The sequence below is a fragment of the Rhinatrema bivittatum genome, chromosome 7, assembly GCF_901001135.1.
Source record: "Rhinatrema bivittatum chromosome 7, aRhiBiv1.1, whole genome shotgun sequence".
NCBI classification, from domain to species: Eukaryota; Metazoa; Chordata; class Amphibia; order Gymnophiona; family Rhinatrematidae; genus Rhinatrema; species Rhinatrema bivittatum.
Window position 1 is genome coordinate 48,119,391 of NC_042621.1, and position 23,127 is coordinate 48,142,517.

At 50.4% G+C, this 23,127-nt stretch overlaps 1 protein-coding gene across 3 annotated transcripts in view; it reads right to left on the reverse strand.

The window, feature by feature from the left end:
• TCF25 (transcription factor 25) overlaps positions 1-23,127 on the reverse strand; it is a 372,469-nt gene that overhangs the window by 272,692 nt on the left and 76,650 nt on the right. For all 3 annotated transcript variants that reach the window (XM_029608348.1, XM_029608345.1, XM_029608346.1), the window contains exons 5-6: positions 19,145-19,210; positions 18,829-18,911 (exon numbers count right to left, since the gene is read on the reverse strand). In XM_029608348.1, the coding sequence (XP_029464208.1) occupies positions 18,829-18,911; positions 19,145-19,210 (149 nt within the window). The remainder of the gene's footprint in view (positions 1-18,828; positions 18,912-19,144; positions 19,211-23,127) is intronic.

Here is a 23,127-nt window from a genome sequence, read left to right on the forward strand (position 1 = left end):
AGGGGAATCAGAATGGGATTCTTCTTTGGTACTGTCATAGAGTCTTGCCCCAGGAACGAAGGTTTGTAGCCCCTGCAAAAAGCTCCACCCAGGAAAAAAGGCAGCCGGGTCCATGCCTAATCCAGGAGGCACTGGAGTGGGACCAGTTGAATTTCCCTCTCCCATGAATGACCCAGTCAAAGGGATACTGAGGTCCAGCATACTTCCAGTTAAGGCAGTGACCAACCCATCAGCCTGGTTTAGCAAAGCTTCTCCTTGGGCTTCCTCACAGTGCCGACTCTAGTTGGAGTCCAGGTTCAACTGCGAGGCTCTAATATGGCAAGCACTGCACAGAGCAAGGTGCTTAGGTTTCTTGGTTGGCGGTCCCATTGGTCGCGGTAGTTGTGTGCTCTTTTGGCAAATTTCAAGTCACTGGGTGGGGCGCGGCAAGGCGTGCGCACAGCTCTTCCTGTATCGCACGCTTTAAAAGATGTACATGTAGGTATGCGCCTGATGTTACACATACAGCGCATGCGCAGAGCCAACACACTGCACGTACTGTCATCCTATGGAGGGCAATATGGCGTGCACACAAACGAGCTCAAGATGGCGCCTCCATGGCCTACCATGCGGTGAACTGACAAAGGCTACAGTGGGGCCTAGCCCTCCGGGGGCTGCTCAACCCGTTCAGAAGCCCAATTCCCCTTACCCCCAACGGAAGCAGGAATAACGTCGGTACGGCACACCGAGCATGGAGACAGAGGGAAGACCTACCAAAACTCCCTCTAATCATCTCTGAACCTGGAAGTAAATTTTTTTTTTAAACTTTCCTGGGCTCAGTGCTTACCAGCTGAGTATAGAGACGGTGTCCAGATGCAGGGGCAGAGGGCTTTGGCCATCACCGTTGCGCTCTGCTTCCTGCACCTGCTGCCTTTCAGCTGCCTAAGCAGCAAAGTTCATGCCGGGAACCGGCTACCGAACCAAAGCACATCTCAGAGATCTCGGAAATTGCCTCAGGAATTTTCAACGAGGAGGGACCTTTAGGTATCACCAAAGGAGAGCGAGGATCAATTTTCTTCAAATTTAGAATGTAGAATTTCTCCTTCCAAAAAGTACAGCAATCCCCATAGGGAGAGGTATGTCCACCATCTGCTAGATATGGAGAATACCGGGGAGCTGAGGTCACTGCAGGGGTATAAGAAAATTATTCCTTACCTGCTAATTTTCGTTCCTGTAGTACCATGGATCAGTCCAGACGGTGGGTTATGTCCCCCGTCCAGCAGATGGAGTCAGAACAGACTTCGAGGGGTGTTGCCATATAAACCAGTGCACCCTCTGCAGGAGCTCAGTATAAAGTATATCAAAGCCCACACAGAATAGTGAAGAACAGTCTGGATCAAGTATGATTAACCATAAATTCAGCCACAAATGCAACATTAAAAACTCAACATTCAGTAAAACAGCCAACTTGTAGGGAGGTGTGAACACAGAAATGAAAACCAAAAGGCACAGCATGCTTCTGAAGAGGAAAGAGCAATCTGAGCAGAGCAGAACCAAGAAACCCAATAGTGGTGGGCATCTGGACTGATCCATGGTACTACAGGAACGAAAATTAGCAGGTAAGGAATAATTTTCTTTTCCCTGTACGTACCAGGATCAGTCCAGACGGTGGGATGTACCCAAGCTTCCCTAAATCGGGTGGGTCCCTGAGAGGCCTGCTCAGAGAACCTGGTTGCCAAAGTGTCCAGAGGCTGTCGACGCCAGGTGTAGACGATAATGTCTCGAAAAAGTGTGCAGCGATTTCCATGTTGGCTCTTGACAAATTTCCTGAAAGGAGACGGACCGCACCTCCGCCCAGGAGGCTGCCTGTGAGCGGGTAGAGTGAGCTATGACGCCGCAAGGAGGAGCCCTTCCCGCTCCAATGTAAGATGCGGAAATGGCGTCCTTTAGCCATCTTGCAATCGTCATCTTCGAGGCCTGTGAATCTTTCTTCGGGCCCGACCTGAGCACGAACAGATGATCGGAGACTCTGAAGTCATTAGTAGCCTCCAGGTAGCGAAGCAACGTGCGCTTGACATCCAGAAGACGAAGGGACCTTGGTTCGTCGGAAGCAAAGGATGGAAGCTCGACCGTCTGATTCAAGTGGAAAGCCGATACCACCTTCGGGAGGAAAGAAGGAACGGTGAGGAGGAAGACCCCCGAGTCCGTGAATTGAAGATAAGGCTCTCTGCAGGACAATGCTTGAAGTTCCGAGATGCGTCGGGCGGAACAGATGGCCACGAGAAAGACTGTCTTGAGAGTGAGATCCTTGATAGTCGCGCCGCGGAGCGGCTCGAAGGGCGGTCCTGACAAGGCGCGAAGCACTAAGTTGAGGCTCCAGGAGGGACAGGGGTCCCTCACCGGAGGTCGCAAATGCTTGACCTCCCTTGAGGAATTGTGCGATGTCTGGCTGGAGCAGGAGGGAACCGCCATACTGTACGAGCGAGCCAAGAGCGGCCACCTGGACCCGAAGCGAATTATAGGCGAGTCCTTTATCCAGTCCATCCTGGAGGAACTGCAGGATCTGAGGTACCGACGCCTTCGTGGGGCGAGTGCCCTGGTTGGAACACCACATCTCGAAGACCTTCCAGACTCGTACATAAGCTACCGAGGTAGATATCTTCCGGGCCTTCAGCAGAGTCGAGACTACCGCCTCTGGGTCGGCGCCTCTCAAAAGCCAGGCTGCAAGACAGAAGAGTTCTGCCTGCTCGAAAAATACCGGGCCCTGGTGAAGTAGACGTGGAAGATGTCCCAGTCGAAACGGACAGTCGATCGCCAATTGTAGAAGATCTGCAAACCAGGGTCGACGGGGCCACTCTGGAGCCACGAGGATCACGGGCCCCTGGTGACTTTCTATTCTGCAGAGAATTTTGCCCACCAGGGGCCAGGGAGGGAAGACGTAGAGAAGCAGGTGTGGGGGCCACGGGAGGACTAGGACATCCACCCCTTCCGCGCCGCGCTCTCTTCTGCGACTGAAGAAGCGGGGGGCCTTGGCGTCCAAGTGTGGCGCCCCCCATCTACGGACAAGAAGTTGCATCGCTTCGTCGGAGAGGGACCATTCTCCGGGATCCAGCTGTTGTCGACTCAAGTAGTCCGCCTGAACGTTGTCCACCCCCGCGATGTGTGAAGCCACAAGGCGGGCTAGATGAATCTCTGCCCACTCCATCAGCTGCGCCGCCTCGAGTGAGACGTGCCAACTCCTCATACCTCCCTGACGATTGATGTAGGCAACGGTGGTGGCGTTGTCAGAGTATCCTGACCTCCCGGTTCCGCACCAGCAGAAGGAAATGCAGGAGTGCCAGACGCACCGCTCTGGTTTCCAGTCGATTGATCGGCCACGCCACTTGTACTTTCGACCACGCCCCCTGCGCGGAGCTTCGTTCGCAGACGGCTCCCCACCCAAAAAGACTGGCATCGGTGGTTACCACCACCCAATTGGGAACCTCGAGAGAGACGCCTCGTGCCAGATGCGACGGATCCAACCACCAACGCAGACTGTCCTTGGCAGCTTGCGGGAGGGGAAGTACCATCTGATAATCCTGTGAGACTGGTTTCCAGCGGGAAAGGAGAGCCGCCTGCAGGGGACGCAGGTGTGCAAACGCCCAGGGCACGAGATAGATGGTGGAGGCCATCACGCCCAGAAGCTGAAGATAGTCCCAGGAGGTGGGTTCTGGCAACTCAGAAAACCGTCGTATGTGTTCCCGCAAGGATTGAGCTTTGTCCGGGCGCAAGAAGACTTTGACCTGACGCGTGTCGAAGTGCGCTCCCAAGAAGTCCAAGTGTTGAGACGGAACAAGGGAGCTCTTGGGGAAGTTCACCACCCAGCCCAGGGAGCGAAGCAACTGGACCACCCTGGCTACTGACGACTGTCCGTGGACGAAAGACCGCGCGTATCAGCCAGTCGTCTAGATAGGGATGAACGAGAATGCCCTCTCTCCTCAGGGCTGCTGCCACTACCGCCATGATCTTGGTGAATGTTCGGGGAGCGGTCGCTAACCCGAAGGGAAGTGCCTTGAACTGAAAATGTTGGTCCAGGATCTTGAAACGGAGGAACCACCGGTGAGCCGGAAGGATGGGTATGTGCAGATAAGCCGTCGTCAGATCCAGGGAAGCGAGGAACTCCCCCTGATGCACTGCTGCAATTATTGAGCGTAGCGTCTCCATGCGGAAACGGAGGACCCGTAATGACTTGCTGACCTCCTTTAGATCCAGGATGGGCCGGTAGGAGCCGTCCTTTTTGGGTACGACGAAGTAGATGGAATAATGGCCCAAGCCCACCTCGCCGAAGGGGATGGGAGAAATGGCCTCTATCTCCTGCAACCGGTCCAGAGTTTGCCGCACCGCTCTCCTCTTGAGGTCCGACCCACAGGGGGAGAAGAGGAACCTGTCCCTCGGGGGGCGGACAAACTCCAAGGCGTAGCCGTTCCTTATAGTGTCTAGGACCCACTGGTTTGAGGTGATGCGCACCCACTCCTTGTAGAAATCCGAGAGACGACCCCCAATCCTGGAGGAGTGGGCGAGCCTGGCATCATTGAGTGGACTTGGGTGGGAGATTCCCCTGTCCCGACCCGTCGCGCGCGGGCCTGCACCCACGAAAGGACCGAGGCCAGGACTGGGATCTGGAGGAAGGTGTCCGAGGACCCGTCTGCCTGTAACTCCTGTAGCGCCACTGCGCTCTGCCCTGGTCCGAGCAGAGGCAAAGGACCGGGAGGTACGTTGTCTATCCTCAGGAAGGCGGTGGACTGCGTTCTCCCCCAGGGACTTGATGATCTGGTCCAGATCCTCTTCGAAGAGGAACTTTCCCTTTAAAGGCAGAGAGCCCAGGCTCGACTTGGAGGAGGCATCCCGCCGCCCAGTTACGGAGCCACAAGAGGCGCCGCGCCATGACAACCGAAACCATGGACCTCGCCAATTCTCGGAAGAGGTCATACAAGGCATCCGCCCCATAGGCTATGGCGGACTCCAAACGATCCGCCTGGGCGGTTTCTTTGGGCAGCAGGTCTTGAGAAGTGAGAAGTTGTTGCACCCAGCGAAGACTGGCCCTCTGCGCAAGCGAGCTGCACATGACCGCTCACATCCCCAGAGCTGAGACCTCAAAAACCCGTTTGAGAAAGATCTCCAGTCGCATGCACGGATCGATCTCCACTTGTCCGCACAAGTGGAGATCGATCCGTGCATGCGACTGCAAGATTCATTACTTACATCGATCATATAATGGTATATATGATCCTCCATATATGATTTGTTTTATTTGTGTACTGAAGAGAATATACACAAGCCCCTGAGGCAGCCGTCTTGATACGGCGAAACTCGGCCTGAGTCGGGCTACTTTGTGTCTCCACGTCAATAAAGTTTTTTTCAAGACTATTGGCATCTATTCCTTTGTTCAACCCTCCCCCCCCGGGAAGGCATCGAGCGCAGATCCCCTCACGAGAAATCCTCGACCCCGGCTCGCCGCAGGCCAAGCACCGGGACGGCCGCGGCATAGTGGCCGCCGGGGAAGAGAAACGCCGCGGGGGCGAGGGCGCCCACAGAACGAGGAGGTGCCGCGGGGGGGGCCCGACCGGCCTGCGCTATCCGCTAAAAACGCCCTGGACGGCAGCAGGGGAATCACCCCTCCCTGCTGCAGCGTCCCCGGGCAAGGCTCGTCTCGGGGCCGTGGGTCGGTAGACGATACCGTGGAGAGGCCAGCACCACCAGCTTCCATGTGGCACTACGCTGAAGAAAGCCTAAAAGGAAAAATACTGAAAAGTAAAAACACCATAACTTACCCCCGAGCCAGGGAGGGAGGAGGAGAGAGAGCGAGAGAGAAGGAGGCAGCACAGAATGTAAACCACGCCTCCCCAAAAATTGAACTTTTTTTTTTTTTGAAGAAACTTGATCCAAAGTGTTATGAAGTCAGAGGTAAGAGAAAAGGAGCAGAAAGCAAATGTTGCTTACCTGATGTAACAGGTGTTCTCACAGGACAGCAGGATGTTAGTCCTCACAAATGGGTGACATCGAACTTCTGTCAAAGTTTCAGGAACTTTGACTGGCCCCTACTGGGCATGCCCAGCACGGCACTAACCCTGCAGCCCCTGCAGCCAGCAGGGGTCTCCCTTCAGTCTTGTTTCAAAGCTACAGGCAGTGCCGAAAAATAAAAACGAACCCAACACCGCGGGGTGGCGGACGGGTTTCGTGAGGACTAACATCCTGCTGTCCTGTGAGAACACCTGTTACATCAGGTAAGCAACATTTGCTTTCTCACAGGACAAGCAGGATGGTTGTCCTCACAAATGGGTGAGTACCAAGCTGAGGATGTCCGAACCTGCACCAAATGTACTCAACGGTGTGCAACAGGCACAACAACTGGGGTAGAATTTGGGAGAGGGCATCCGTACCCTACCGGGAAGGTGGAAGGGTCTTGGTACCTTATGTTGGAAAAAGGTTACGCAAGACAGACTGGCCGAAGATGGAATCCTGTCTTCCAGCTTTTTTTTTTTTTGAAATTGTTTATTTATGCTCTTCAGAACAAACAACATAATAAACGTGCATATTGAAAACAATCATGAACAGGTACATTCCGTATAGTGCCCTATGTACAGTAATAAAATAACAGGTCTCAGACCCTAACCGTGAGAACCCAGTTACATCCCAAGGCACAAATAAACTATATTGGTAATACGTATTGTCCTGTCATCAGTGAAACATAGCAAACAGCCTAAGAATGAGCCTTTTTCTCCCTTAATTCACCCGTCCCCTCCCAACCCCCCCCCCCCCCCACTTCCCTAAGCATACGAGCTCAACTGAGTGCAGTAAAGGTTTGTCACTGTGTATTCTTCCACACTCGGTAAGGTTCCCATATAGCAGAAAATTTATTGACCCGGTCATGTTGCACAGCAGTAAGATATTCCAACCGAAAAACTCTGTCTAAGCGAGCCAAGACATGGGCAAAGTTTGGCGCCTTGTCAGCCTTCCACCTAAATGCAATTTCACACCGGGTAGCCACAAAGATTTGCAAGGCCAACCTCCTCTGTTTCTCACTCCCAACACCCTCGACCAAGCCTAATAGGCATCCCTTAGGATCAAGCGGTATGTCCACCCCCAGGATCTGAGATGAGTACTGGGTCACTGCAGCCCATAGACCTTGAACCTCCTTGCATAACCACCACATATGATAGAATGTGCCCTTCTCCCCACACTGACGCCAGCATCCATCGCTCGTTTGTAAGCGTATGCGGTGTAGCCTTTCAGGAGCCATGTACCATCTATACATTAATTTGTAGCCATTCTCCTTAATGGTTGCAGAAATAGAGCCCCGACCCATAGCCATAGAGCATTGGTCCCATTCCGAGTCTGATAGGGTTTGCCCAAGGTCACCCTCCCATCTTAACTGATAGCTCATCTTAAATCTAGGACCACTATTAAGAAGCATATACAGACGAGATATAGGCTTAGTAATTGGCCCAGTCTGTGCACAAAAAGATTCAAACATAGACTTGCCCATAAGCAATGCCGCAGGAGCTCCTTCGGAGCGGAAAAAATGGATAATTTGCCGGTAGGCATACATATCCTTGGAAGTCAGTACATGGGCATCTTGCAAGTCTACGGCCGGGATCAACTGAGAGCCCTGGAAAAATTGCCCTGCGGTAGTGATCCCCAGTTGCCTCCACCGCCGGATAAATGCTGCGTCCTGGCCTGGAGGGAAACGGGGGTGCATCAAAAAGGTAGTCATATGATAAATACTCTTGTCCCCCACCAGACGCTCCCTCCATTTTACCCAATGCCGTAGAACTGCTTGAGTGAATGGAGTAAGTGAGTGAGACACACCCTTCCCCATATCACGACACCAAACCCTGGAGGCCAGCGAAATAGGCTCTGAGCCCGCCTGCTCAATGACCACCCATGACTTAGCGCTGTCCTTGAAGTGCCAGCTAATGACCACTCCCAGCATGATGGCTGAGTAATACCAGTAGAGGTTAGGAATATTAAGGCCACCTCGTGACTTGTCTTTATATAGTATATGACGTGATACCCTTGGAGGTTTCCTCTTCCATATAAACTGAAAGAGTTTCCTTTGCCAGATTCTCATGGCCCCTTCCGGGATCGCTACAGGTAGGGTTTGAAACATATAGCAAAATCGTGGTAAGACATTCATCTTCACTGCCGCCACCCTGCCAAACCACGTAAGGTCTGACCTATCCCACCGGGCTAAATCTTGCTGAATGCTGGAAATCAAATGATCATAATTTAAACTGTATAGATCAGCCAAATGAGTTCCAATTTTGACTCCTAGATATTTAATTGAGTGCTTCGCAAGGCGGAAAGGCAATGTACTACCCACCAGGGCACACTGATCTGCAGGGAGCGAGACATTTAACAGTTCAGATTTGTCTGCATTAATTTTGAATCCAGACAACCTGCCAAATTGTCGCATTTCCTCCAGCAACAAAGGCAAGGACGCCGCCGGCTGAGAAACAGTAAATAATAAATAGTCAGCAAAAAGCGTAATCTTATAGGATACGTCATTAATCTTTATACCATGAATAGCTGGATGACATCGAATTCTCTCTGCAAGGGGCTCCAGAGAGAGGGCAAACAATAAGGGCAATAAAGGGCAGCCTTGGCGCGTGCCCCTCTTAACCCCAAAGGGTTCCGAGTATGCACCATTAATTTTGATTCTGGCTTGGGGATTGTCGTACAGTTTGTGAATCCAGGTGATAAAAGATTCCCCCAGTCCCATAACTTCTAGAACCTGAAACAAGTAAGGCCAGTGTACCCGATCGAACGCCTTTTCCGCGTCGATAGTTAACAGTACAGCTGGTACACCTTTAGTTTGGGCCCACCACATCAATTCAATGACTCTACGCACATTGTCCGACGCCAAGCGCCCTGGAATAAACCCTGACTGGTCACTATGTACCAACCCAGGCGCCACCCTCCCAAGCCGGATAGCCAGTGCTCTCGCTAGAATTTTCAGATCAATGTTAATCAGCGAGATGGGGCGATAGGAGCCACAAAGCGTATGATCCCTGCCCGGCTTAGCCAGGATCGTAATCCCCGCCGTATTGGATACAGTGGATAGACACCCATCAGTACACAGTGCATTGTACATGGACACCAGTGGGGGCAATAATTCTGAACTGAAGGTCTTGTAAAATTTCCCGGTGAAACCGTCCAACCCGGGAGCTTTCCCTAATTTGAGATCTTTGATGATCAATGACACCTCCCCCTCCCTAATCTCCTCATTGAGTGGGCGTCGTTGGCCTTCCGATAGGACAGGGAGTGGTATACTCTGAAGGAAGTGAGCAATCTCCTCAGGAGTGCTCAACCGCTCCGCATCATACAATGTGCGATAAAACTGATTAAAACAGTTCCCAATTTCCTTTGGGGAATAAACATATTGGCCCTGGGGACCCTTAATCTTAATGATCTGTGATTGGGATGCTTGCTCCTTTAATTTCCTAGCCAATTGCCTCCCCGCTTTATTTCCCCACTCAAAATAGCGTTGCCGCAGCCTCTGCAAGTGAAACGCTATCATGTCTGCGTCCTTAGCTTGAAGCGCACTCCGGGCCTCCGTAAGTTTCCCTAGAATGCCTGGATCAAGAGTGCGTTTATGCCGCAACTCTAACCTGGATATCGTGTCCATTAACAGAAGGCGTTCCTTTGCCCTCTCCTTTTTTACGTATGATGCCCTGGCAATGAAAAGACCCCTCACATAAGCTTTCAAACTGTCCCATAGCACCACCGGGGTAACGTCCCCATTGTCGTTATCCTCTAGAAATTGAACTATCTTGACCTTCACGGTTTCCACAAAGGGCTTATCATCCAACAGTCTATCATTCATCCTCCAAAATTTTACTCCCGGTTGGGGGCTGCCCAAGGAGAGCCGTAGCCAAATAGGTGCAGGGTCCGACCACGAGATAGTTCCGATGTCCGCGTCCCTGATGAGCCCCACAAGATCCTTATCAACAAGGAAATAGTCTATCCGGGAGTAGGACTTATGTGGGGCGGAAAAGAATGTGTAATTACGAGTCGTGGGGTTGTGTAGCCTCCACACATCCACGAGACCCCTATCAGCCATGAGGTTTTTTAAAGCTTGCCTAGTAGTCTTACTTCCCGCACCCCCTCCCCCAGTGTTGTCTAAATAGGGGTATCGTGTGGAATTAAAATCTCCGCCCACAATTAAGTGCCCTTCAGCCCACTCACTGAGAACTGTGGACAGTTTGTGAAAAAATGAGGATTGATCTGTATTTGGGGCATAAACATTCAGGAGAGTACACAGCGTTTCATTTATTTTAGCTTTCAAAAGAATATATCGTCCCTCCGTGTCTCTGACCACCGAGATAATATCGGCGACCAGGGAGTTAGCAAAGGATATTCCCACCCCGGTGTACTTACGGTGGACTGTGGCAGCCGCATGGAAAACCTGCGGAAACCCCTTAGTGGGAAGTAACCTCTCGTGTCGTTTCCGAATATGTGTTTCCTGGCTAAAGATAATATCCGCCTTTGCGGAGGTCATATCCTGTATGAAAATCTGTCGCTTATGATAAGTGTTGAGGCCCTTTACATTCAATGAGACAATTTTTAAAATCCCCGAAGCCATGGGAACAGTGACTGCAATATCCCGCTGACAATAAACCCCCCTCTAACTAAGGACAACCGAAGCAAAAGCAATAAACCCAGAGTGCAGAAATAATAATTGATAGACAAACCCAACCGCACCTCCTCAGTTCCCCCTCCCCCTCCCACCCACCCCTCCTCCCTTCCCATCATACAACCACTCTCCACTTCGTGGTTCACTCCCATGAGAGAGCTGACGTTTCCCGCCTTCCCTAGATCTTCTACTTTCCCCCTCCTATTATAAAATATTTAGTCTAAAATCTCCCCCACTTGATCTATGGATTCAAACAGATCCTATAACCAGGTTAACCTAAAACAACCAATACAACAGTGATAATTGTGCCTCCTGGGCGTCAGCATGTGCCAGTACAGCCACAGAACAGACTGCCCAGACACTATCTCCTTTTCCAGGATACGATAGAAAATCCCGGCCCAGGTAAGAGCAAGTCAAATGCGAGCCTCCATAGTCTCATCCATTTTCCTCAATCGAATTGTTGCCCCCCGATCTTCGGCTCAGTCGTCCTCGTCCCGTGTTGACTCGCTGCCATCTAGGTCTCTGGCCCCCGCGCTTACTGTCATCCCTGGACATCACCCCAGACTCCTCAGGTGTCAGATCCGGTAACCCCGCAGCACGAAGTATGTCCTCAGCTTCCATAACCTGATGCACTCGGGAGACCACCCCACTGATGGTAAATTGTAATCCAAACGGGAATAGCCAGCGATACTTTATATTGTGAGACCGGAGGATGGAGATGACGTCCCGGAAGGCCCTGCGCTTCTTGATTGTAGAGAGAGCTAAGTCCTGGAATATCTCTATCTTGTGGCCCTTCCACATAATAGTGCCTAGTGATCTGGCTGCCTGGGCCACTTGCTCCTTGACCAAAAAACTGTGGAAACAGGCCACAATGTCCTTTGGGAGATTGTTACGTGGATTGCCAAAGGCCCTGTGAGCCCGCTCGAGTACTACCTCCCTAGGCTGCTCTGCTGTGCCCTCCGGTTCCAGAAGTTGGGAACAAATACTTTGCACCACTTGTGTGCAGTCTCTGAATTCCTCTCCCTCCGGTATACCTCGGAAACGAAGGTTTACCCTCCTTGCTCTATTCTCCAAATCTTCTATATGTCTCTGCAGTTCCTCCTGCGCGTCTCTGAGTTTCCCTTGTTCGTCCTGGACCCGCTCCATTTCGGTCTGCGTCTCCTGCAAGCCGGATTCTGTTTCATCCACCCGCCTTCCCAGCTCCTGGACCTCCCGCTGTACGCCAGTTAACATAGCCCCCAGTTCCTCCCGATATCGGGCCATGTCACCTCTAAGCTCCTGAAACCAGGTCCTAAATTCTAACCTGGTGGGGACCTCCAGATCGCCGGTCTCTCCTGGTGACTCCGGGGCTTCAGTGGATTCGGGGGCCGGCACCATTTTGTTCTCGTCAGCTAAAGCGAGGGCCGCAGCTGTGGATGCTGACGCGAAGGAAAATCTATTGAGGTCCGGTTTTTTTCGTGCAGCGGACATCTCCTGGCTCTTGCGATCCAGAATCGCTAGTTTTTTCAATTATTAAGCCGGTGAGCACCGCGATGGGAGGAGATTGCCGTCGGTGGAGGGGAGAGCACAGATCTCAGGCGGCCATCGCAGCGGGTGACGTCACCGCTCTCCCCTGTCTTCCAGCTTTGTCCAAGCAATAGTGCAAATGTATGGAGGGAACTCCAGGTGGCAGCCTTGCAGATGTCAGGAAGCGGCACCGATCGAAGGTGTGCCACTGAAGTCGCCATGGCCCTCACAGAGTGTGCCTTAACACGGTCTTGGAAAGGAATGCCAGCTTGCTGATAGCAAAAGGAAATGCAGTCCGCCAACCAGGAGGAAAGAGCCTGCTTACCCACAGGTTGTCCTAACTTGTTAGGATGGAAAGAGACGAATAATTGAGTGCTCTTCCTGTGAAAAACTGTACGGTCTAGATAAAAAGCTAGAGCTCGTTTACAGTCTAGGGTATGCAGAGTCTGTTCCCCGGAGTTGGAGTGGGGCCTGGGAAAGAAGATAGGTAGTATGATGGATTGATTGATATGAAACTCCGAAACTACTTTAGGTAAAAATTTAGGGTGAGTGCGGAGTACCGCCCGGTCCTGCAGGAGTTTAGTGTAAGGCGGATAGGTAACTAGGGCCTGTAATTCACTAACCCTGCGAGCTGAAGTGATAGCCAAGAGGAATAACACTTTCCATGTGAGATATTTTAGGTCACAGGAGTGCAGAGGTTCGAAGGGTGGTTTCATAAGGCGACCAAGAACCAGATTAAGGTCCCAAGATGGGGCCGGAGGCCGTAAAGGTGGCTTCAAATGGAGCAAGCCTTTAAGAAAGCGTGTTACAAGGGGTTGTACTGAAATAGGGACACCCCCAATACCTTTATGGAAGGCGGCTACCGCACTGACATGCATTCTAATGGAAGAGGTCTTTAGACCTGATTCTGATAGATGCCATAGATAGTCCAAGAATTTAGAGATTGGACAGGAAAGGGGATCAAGGGACTGAGAAGTGCACCATGATGTATACCCTTTTCCATTTGTAGGAATAAGATTTTCTTGTGGAAGGCTTTCGTGAAGCGATCAGGACACGAGAAACTGAATCGGAAAGGTTAAATGGCTGAAGGACTAACCTTTCAACATCCATGCCGTCAGGGACAAGGCTTGGAGGTTGGGATGGAGGAGGCATCCGTCGTTTTGAGTGAGCAGATGCGGGTCCTTTCCCAGAGGAATGTGCCTGCGGATGGAGAGATCCTGGAGTATGGGAAACCACACTTGGCATGGCCAGTGCGGTGCTATCAGGATCATAGTTCCTCTGTCCTGACGCAGTTTCACTAGAGTTTTCGAAAGAAGAGGAAGTGGAGGGAATGCATAGAACAGACCGGTTGTCCACGTGAGGAAGAATGCATCCCTCGGCCGAGAGTGCTAGCTCCGAATGAGAGCGCAATAATTGTCCACTTTGTGGTTCTGAGGGGACGCAAAGAGGTCTATGTGGGGATAACCCCATTTGTGAAACAGAGAGGTCGCTACCAAGGGATCGAGCGACCACTCGTGTGGTTGGAAGACACGGCTCAGCTGGTCTGCTAAAACATTGTCTACTCCCGGCAAGTAGGTGGCCCTGAGGTACATGGAGCGGGAGAGGGCTTCCGCCCAAATCTGCGCAGCCTCCTGACACAAAAGGAAGGAGCCTGTGCCTCCCTGTTTGTTTATATACCACATGGCCACCTGGTTGTCCGTCTGAATTAAGATTGAGTGGTTCGATAGGCAATTTTGAAAAGTCCTGAGAGCATAGCGGATTGCTCTCAGTTCCAGGAAATTTATCTGGTGTTTGGCTTCCTCTGGTGACCAGAACCCTTGAGTTTGTAAGTTGTTTACATGGGCTCCCCAACCGATGTTGGAAGCATCGGTGGTGAGGATTACCTGAGGGTCTGGTGGAAGAAAAGGCAAGCCCTGTAGGAGGTTGAATTGATTTGTCCACCAGGCAAGAGACAGACGGAGAGCATCGGTGATGCGAACAATGGAGGACAGAGGCTGAACAGCTTGGGTCCATTGTGATCTCAGAGTCCATTGCATGACTCTCATGGCCAGGCGGGCCATGGGAGTCACAAACTGAGGAGGCCATATGTCCCAGTAGAACAAGGAATTGGCGAGCTGTTGCTGTGCATTGAGACTGCAAGTGGCAAGCTAGGGACACAAGGGCTTGAACCCGTTGATGAGGAAGGAAGGCTTTTGCCTGTAAGGTGTCCAAGTCTGCCCCAATGAAGGATAAGGTTTGAGATGGGACTAAGTAGGATTTCTCGTAATTGACAAGAAACCCTAGAGAAAGCAAAGTTTAAATTGTTAGGGTCAGGGAGGACCGAGCAATTTGCTGGGTTGGGGCCCTGATTAACCAATCGTCCAGATAGGGGTAGACGTGGACACCTTCCTTCCTGAGAAAAGCTGCCACCACCATGAGGCATTTGGTGAAAATTCGTGGTGCAGATGCCAGGCCGAAAGGTAGCACTCGATATTGGTAGTGATTTCAGCCTACTAGAAAACGCAAGTATTTGCGATAAGATTGCGTGATCGCAATGTGGGTATATGCGTCTTTCAGGTCTAGAGAGCATAGCCAATCCCCTCTTTGCAGCAGAGGGAGCAGCGAGCCCAGGGTCACCATCTTGAACTTCTCCTTGTGAAGGTACTTGTTGAGGGCCCGTAGGTCTAGGATTGGACGAAGTCCTCCTGACTTTTTTGGGATCAGGAAGTACCTGGAGTAGAACCCTAGTCCTTGTTGTAAGGGAGGAACGGGTTCTATAGCGTTTGACTGTAGGAGAAGAGAGACTTCCTGCTCTAAAAGAACAGAGTGATCGGTGAGTCTCCACGCCTGCAGGGGTGGGGAGTCGGCAGGGAGAGTCTGGAAGTTGAGGTGGTAACCCTGTGCAATTATTGCTATCACCCACTGATCTGTGGTGATATGATGCCACCTGTCTAGAAAGTGGCACAGCCGACCTCCTACTGGTATGGCTGGAAGAGGGGTTTGACAACTGCTCTCTAATTGGGAGTCAAAAACCCACCGCAGGGCCAGGTTGTGCAGCTGCTGCAGGCTTTTGTTTACGAGTCTGGCGAGGTTGAGTTTTATGATAAGACCTCGCAGGCCTAGGCTTGGTTGACGGGGGATAATACTTCCGTGGCCGGAAGAAAGACTTTTTGGAGTCCTTCCTAAACGGCTGTTTAGAAGGCAAGTCAGTAGGAATGGATGAGAGTTGTTTAAGTGTCTCATGATGATCCTTTAATTCAGCAACAATTTGCTGAATTTGCTCACCAAACAAATTATCCCCTAGACAGGGCAAGACAGAGAGCCTGTCCTGAACTTCTGGACGAAGGTCAGATGATTTGAGCCAAGCCCAGCGTCTGGCTGAGATGGCCGTAGCAGAAATTCTAGTGGAAGCATCAAAGATGTCATAAGCCGTTCTTATTTCATGCTTTCCAGCTTCCAATCCTTTATTTAATAGGGATTGAAGCTGTGTCTGGAATTGTTCAGGTAAGGCATCTGAGTACTCCTGCATTTGTTTCAGGATGACTCTATTATATTGAGTCATATACAGCTGATAAGAAGCTATTCTGGAAATCAGCATAGCTCCTTGATATACCTTCCTACCTATACTATCTAGGAATTGATTTTCCTTAGTAGGAGGTATGGAAGAGTGTGGCTTTAGTCGTTTAGCTTTCTTTTGAGCTGATTCTACGACTAAAGAATGATGGTCCAATTGTGGTTTTTGAAAACCGGGCGCTGACTGTACGAGATAGGTAGAGTCAGCTTTTTTGTTTACCGGAGCAACAGATCCAGGAGATTCCCAATTCTTTTTGAGAAGGTCTAGAAAAACCTGATGAATTGGAATAGAGGTGATGACCTTAGGGGCATCCAGGAATTGGAGCAATTCCATCATCTGGTGCCTGTCATCTTGTTCAGATTGAAGTTGGAAAGGGACCAACTCCGACATGTCCTTCACAAAGTTTATGAAAGAGAGGTCCTCAGGGGGAGCACGCTTTCTACTTCCCGCAGGAGAGGGTGGTGAAGGCAAATCGTCGGTGTCAGTAGAGGTATCATCACCCCAAGTGTCATAAGGATCTGGATGTTGACCTGTAGGACCATGAGGGGGCTGAACACCTGAAGGCCCCGGTTGAGGCTCCGAGAAATTGGAAGGAATCACCGGGTGCATCGAGAATATCCTCGATGGAATCGGTGCCGGTATCTGTGCCGGCATCGAAGGAACCGGTGTCGGCCTCGAGGGAATCGGTGTCGACATCGGAATCATCGGTGGAACTGATGTGTGTATCGCCCCCGAGGAAGAGATCGGTGGCGAGGGACGACCGGGCACCGATGGAACAATCCCCGAAGGGGGAATTTGATACGGTGTTTCTCCACCTGATGAAAAGGCTGTCGGTGACCCGGGTATTGCCGGTGGAAGGGCTGTCATAAGCGCTTCCATCCGGGCAAGCAGCGGTGCCAGTGCTGCTGGAATCGGATCGGTGACCGGTTCCACTCTCGGTGCGGGAGTCGGAGTCGGTGCCGGAGGAGTCTGGAACCGTAGCATCGCCTTGTCGATGGCCTCCTGGACCAGCCGGTCCAGTTCTGCCCGGAGGCCTGGGGTGACGAGACCCGGCTCGACGGGAGAGGGAGGCTGAGGCTGAGCCGGAGGGACCACCGTCACCGGTGGAATCGCGGCTCCCAAACCCCGAGGGGGTGAGGGTTGCCTCGGTGTCTGCGAGACAGGAGTGGACGGTGCCACTTCTGGTCGAGACTTTTTTGGCGGAGGCTTGGACAGTACTGAGGTCGATGACGTCGATTCCTCGACGGGCCGAGACTTATGACGTCGATGGCGATGTTTCTCTTTCCGATCCCTTCGATCATCAGAGGAAGGGACGGGAGTCGATGGCCGTGAAGTCATCTGTGGTGGACGGTCACCGGAGGGTTGTCGATGATGATGAGACCTCGACGGTGCCGGTTCCGATGACGTCGATGCAATCGATGGCATTGGGGTGCGAGCATGGAAGAGGAGCCCCATCTTCTCCATTCTGGCTTTGCGACCTTTTGGTGTCATTAGGGCACATTTGATGCAAGTCAGGACATCATGCTCACTCCCTAAACACAAAACACAGACTCTATGTGGGTCTGTGATTGACATAGTTCGGGTACAGTCCGGACACCGACGGAACCCCGACGCCATGGCGATAGGCCAAAAATTTAGCCGCGGGACTGTCGACTGCCAACGGGCCTCGAGGGCCAAACGCGACAGTAGTCGACAAAAACGACGGCAAAAACTTACCGAAGTTCCGCGGACCGAAAAATTTGAAGAAGGGAGACCCCTGAGGGGCAAATTTTTCTTCAGAAAAGTAATAAGAAAATTCCTGTCAGGCACGTGGTTTAAGAGCTCTTCTACCGCGTGGCTACTGCTGCGCGGAAAAAAGAAGACTGAAGGGAGACCCCTGCTGGCTGCAGGGTTAGTGCCGTGCTGGGCATGCCCAGTAGGGGCCAGTCAAAGTTCCTGAAACTTTGACAGAAGTTTTCCGTGGTTAGGCTCCATCCTCGATGTCACCCATTTGTGAGGACAACCATCCTGCTTGTCCTGTGAGAAAAACCAAATCCCTGCAAGCCTGGGGAAGCAACTGGTTCCCCTACTCTCATCTGCTGGAGTCAGAAAGATACTGAGCTCCTGCAGAGGGTGCACTGGTCTATATGGCAACACCCCTCGAAGTCTGTTCTGACTCCATCTGCTGGACGGGGGACATAACCCACCGTCTGGACTGATCCTGGTACGTACAGGGAAATGTACAGTGACATCAGTTTTGCAACCTGACTGTCTCCATCTGCTGGCAGGGGAGCATCACCCAAGTCCATCTGGCTACATGCTAGGTAACTGGAAATTTATAAGAGCTCAAATTTCCACTGAAGAAAGTAGAGCAAGCCATTATGCCAAAAAAAAAAAAGTAGTCAACAAAACCTTCCAATATTAAGCATCTCTTCAGAATAGTGCTAGCCACTCAAGATGCCCCAATTCTACACATACAGGGTCCAGTGCTAACCAATCAGCATGTGCCAATTCCACTCATACAGGGTGCAGCGCTAATCAATCAGCACGTGCAAATTCCACCTATACAGAGCTCAGCATTAACTAATCAGCATGCCCAAATTCCACCTATACATGTCACAGCGCTAACCAATTTGCAAACATCACAAAATGCAATGTGAAAAAGTGATGGTCAAATAGAAGAGCTGGCACCAATCACCAGTGTAGGGGTTATTCTTCCCAGCTCAAAGAGAAACTAGAAGTAGTTTCATATCAACAATCTAGATAAAGCCTGGTACTGCAGCACAAAACAAATGAAATGTTCAGCACAAAACTTCCCCACTGAATCACTAAATCCATTCACATCTTTTTGTGTTTTATCTGATTGATAGATTAATTTTCATTAAAAAAAAGAAGAAACAGACTTCTTGTTCCTCTGCTCAGAGGAGCATTCCACTGCCCTTTATTGAATGAGTGTCTCACTGTAAAAGCAATGAAGCCAAGAAGCTATAATGCTACCTGACAGCTATGTGCATTACTGAGTTCCCCACAACAGACACACCAATGCTGCAGTCTCTCTTCCTTCATGTGCTCTTGGCTTTTGTAAGTGTGCAATCAGCAGCCTGAGATCACGGGAGAGCTTGACCTGCTGCCTTACCTGCTTTACTGTAGCGGGGCCAGGTGTCCTTGGCAGTGGTCAGCCAGGTGCTGCGCTGGTATTGTCGCTGTTTCTGCCTTGGCCTGTTAAAGTTTTTTTGCATTATTGTATTATATATTGATTTGTTCAAACGGCATTTACAGCTAACATTTTGAAACCTCTTGGGTCCAATGTTAAGAGTTGATTATTCAGAGCACCCACAAAACAAAATAAAGACAGCTTAGTTTACCAACAGTATTCAGAGGAAAGCAAAAGGCTATGAAAGATCCAGCAGACATCAGGGAGTGCCACAAATACATACACACACACCACTCACCTCTGATCTCCCAGAACAGCTCGAGCCCCAAAGAACTTCTTCAACTCTGTCTCAGGATTCAAATTTCTAGAACAGATAATTAAAACCAAAGATTGTATGAACTGGCATGTCTGCCTGTCACTCACTATGATGAAAGAGTCAAACAAGTTGTAGGGTAGTAGGCCTTTCAATGGTTAAAAGATGTATCCTTCAACTCTTAGAAAGGGACTTCACATATTTCAAGAGCTCATGTGCTGCAATTCAGAATGGATTATAATCTTGTATTGTAAGCCATGTTTAGCAAGATGACTTCTGCCAAATTTAGTTCTTTAATTCTTTCAGACAATGCGCCTATCTGAGTTAAAATTTTGCTAAGAAAAAGCAGAGTTCAGGAGCAGGTTGTGAAGGTTCTCTCACTATTTCTGCCTCTGACTCGCAATCTGAAAAAAAGCATAATAATGAAATGGGAAGTGTTTTTGGAAAATAAAGCCCATACTAGGGACCCATTTCTTTCTTTTGGAAACAGCCAAAGCAGTATTTAGGGGGGAAACTTTAGCTTACTCCATAAGAAAAAGGAAATCTATTAATATTCCTAGAAAAGAAACTGAAAAACAAGAAATAATCTGACTCCTGAAAATAAGGAGCCTTTTGCAAGCACTCAAAGCAGCATTAAGTATTGTTACTTCCCTGATAATTTTCTAACTTCTAAAGAAGTTGGCCGCTACATCACACACGGATTGTGTATGCCTGCCAGCAGATGAAGATAGATAAAAGGGTCACTGATACCATTCCTCATATAGCCTCATGCTGATACCAGCCTGCCAGTATTTTGTGCAAAAGCTAACTGCAGACAACTCTGAAAACATTGGAACGTATACACACACTAAGTTCCCCTTTTTTTGTGTGTATGTGTTTTTTAATCTTCCAGAAGGCCAAGTCGTCAAGTGGGAAGAACTTACTTTATCTGTCTGTTGCTAAGTTTAAAATCTGCTCTCAGTCATGCATGTATGTCTAAAATGGGACTTCCAAGAAGTCTGATAAAAGAACAAAATTAGCAGCACTGGGAGGTGGCATGGACTGGCCTGACTTCTCTAGAGGAAAAGAAATGATCAGGTAAGCAGTAACTTTATCGGAACAGTAACTTATCGGGACAGTCCATCACGTATAGGATGTACCAAAGCTATCCCTGTGTGGGCAGGAACCTACTTGAGCCCTTTTCAAAACAGCAGCTGCAAAGGAAGCTTCCTCCCTAACTTGAACATCCAAACAGCAGTGTCTCACAAAAAGTTTGCAATGACGACCAGGTCCCCACTAAACAAATCTCTAGTGGAGAGAATAGCTGACGTTCCACCCATGAAGTAGCCTGCACTCTTGTGGAATGAGCTCGAATCTGTTTCGGCAATGGCACATTGCAGAGTTCTGTGCGGCTAATCGAGTCTCGGAGACCGGAGACTTTAAGAGGTTTCTACCTTACCTGGTCTCAGCGTTTCCTGGTCTCGTGCCAGGCAGTCTCCGGCTGCGGGGGGAGAGGGAGTTACCTTCACCACAGCGCTCAATGCTGCACCCGCTGCCTCTCAGCCATTCTGGGGGCTAAGTCCACGCCGGGAACCGGCTACCGGACAGAGGCTTGCCTCTGAGGTATCTCGGAAATCACCTCAGGAATTCTCGACTGGGGGAAGGACCCTTAGGTATCACTGCAGGAGAGCGGGGCTCGTCTTGTAGAGGTAAGTTTTCTTTCTTCTTTGGTTTACATTTTCTAACACTGTTCTAGTGTGTGTAGTGTCCCTATCTGCTTTAGGAGACGGAGAAATACTGAAGAGCTAAGCTTCCTGCACTGGTATATGTAGGCTGTCGTCAGCGTTGAAATCTGACTCAGTCTCCCATCTGCTATCAGGAGTACACTATACCCATTGGTCCTGAGTCCATCTGCTACATGCTAGGAAATACAGTATTATGAGGACGTGGTGGGAAAGAAAAAATATAAGGTATCCAAAACTCCAATATTTTCTTTTTTCCCCTAGGAGAAAAAAAAATTGGTTCTTACCTGCTAATTTTTGTTCCTGTAGTACCAAGGATCAGTCCAGAGAAGTGGGCTGTGCATCCCTACCAGCAGATGGAGTCAGAACAAAGCTTTGGGCACTGCCATATATACTAGAGTGCCACCTGCAGCCCCCTCAGTATTGTCCTGTACCCAAGCCCAGGCTAACAGAACTAAGGAGCAAGAGGTAGCAAACATCAAAAACCCCGACTACCCCTCTGCTCTAGACAAAAAATAACCAACTCAACCGTGCCTAACTACTCCATCAATCCATCCTGCCAGAAAAGAGCTTCAAGAAATGCTTTAGGCAACAATAACGGCCAACGATAGCCAACAAAGTCTTTCGGAATCTGAAATAAGGGGCGGGCCTCTGGACTGATCCTTGGTACTACAGGAAAGAAAATTAGCAGGTAAGAATCAATTTTCTTTTCCCAGTACGTACCAGGATCAGTCCAGAGAAGTGGGATGTACCCAAGCCACTTTAAACTGGGCGGGCCCCCGAAAGACCTGCACGCAGCACACTCTCCCCGAAGGCCAAATCGTCTGATGCCTTGACGTCCAATCGATAATGCCAGTGTGAATAGAGGACCACACTGCCACCCTACAGATCTCCTGAGGCGACAAAAGCTGACACTCTGCCCAGGAAGTAGCCTGGGCTCTAGTGGAGTGGGCCCTCAGACCCAAAGGAACCAGCCGTCCACGGGCAATGTACGCTGAACTAATGGCCTCTTTAATCCACCTAGTAACAGTCGCCTTAGACGCTTTGTCTCCTTTCTTCGGACCCCCCGAACAGGACGAACAAATGGTCAGAACGACAAAAGTCATTGGTAACCTCCAAATATCGCACTAAAACCCGGCGTACGTCCAAGAGATGAAGGTCTCTATCCTGAGGAGAGTCTCTAGACCAATGTGGAAAACCAGGAAGTTCCATCGTCTGATTTACATGGAATGAGGAAACCACCTTAGGGATGAAGGACAGCACCGTCCGCAAAGACAGCCCATCTGCCGAGATACGTAGAAATAGATCCCGACAACAGTGCATGTAGCTCAGAAATTCAGCGAGCTGAGCAAATAGCCACCAAAAATACCATCTTTAAGGTCAGGTCTTTCAGAGAGGATCCGCTAAGAGGTTCGAAAGGGGCACCGCAAAGAATCCTGAGAACTAAATTTAGACTCCAATCCGGGCATACTGGGCGGACGGGAGACCACAGGTGCTTAACTCCTTTAAGGAAACAAGCAATGTCCGGGTGAGCTGCCAAGGAACAACCACTGAACCGCTCCCGCAAGGCACCCAGAGTCGCCACCTGTACCCGAAGGGAATTGAACGCTAGTCCCTTAGAAAGCCCCTGTTGAAGAAAATCGAGAATTCAAGGAACCCCAATTGAAAGAGGGTTGCAAGTTCGTTGATTGCACCACATTTCAAAAAGTCTCCAGACGCGCACATAAGCCATAGAAGTAGCCGGGCATCGCGCCTGAAGAAGGGTGGAGATGACCTGCTCGGAATAGCCCCTCAAGCATAAACGTCTCTTCCCGATCCGAAAATATGGACCCCTGTCGAAGAAGACAAGGCAGATGAGCCAGCTGCAAGGGTCTGTCGATCACTAGCCGCACTAGATCCGCGAACCACGGACGACATGGCCACTCCGGTGCCATGAGGACCACCCGGCCCGGATGAAGCTCTATGCGACGTAGTAGCCGGTCTATGAGTGGCCAGGGGGAAAAGGCATACAACAGAATTCCCGTGGGCCAGGGACACACGAGGGCGTCGATGCCCACTGAGCCCTGCTCCTTTCGCCGACTGAAGAAACATTCCGTCTTGGTCCAACTGGGGTGCGCCCCACCTGGCGCAAATGTGGTTCCACACATCTGCGGACAGTTCCCATTCTCCAGGATCGAGTTGCTGTCTGCTGAGGAAATCCGCTTGAACATTCTCCACCCCCGCGACATGCGAGGCGGCAATGCCTCC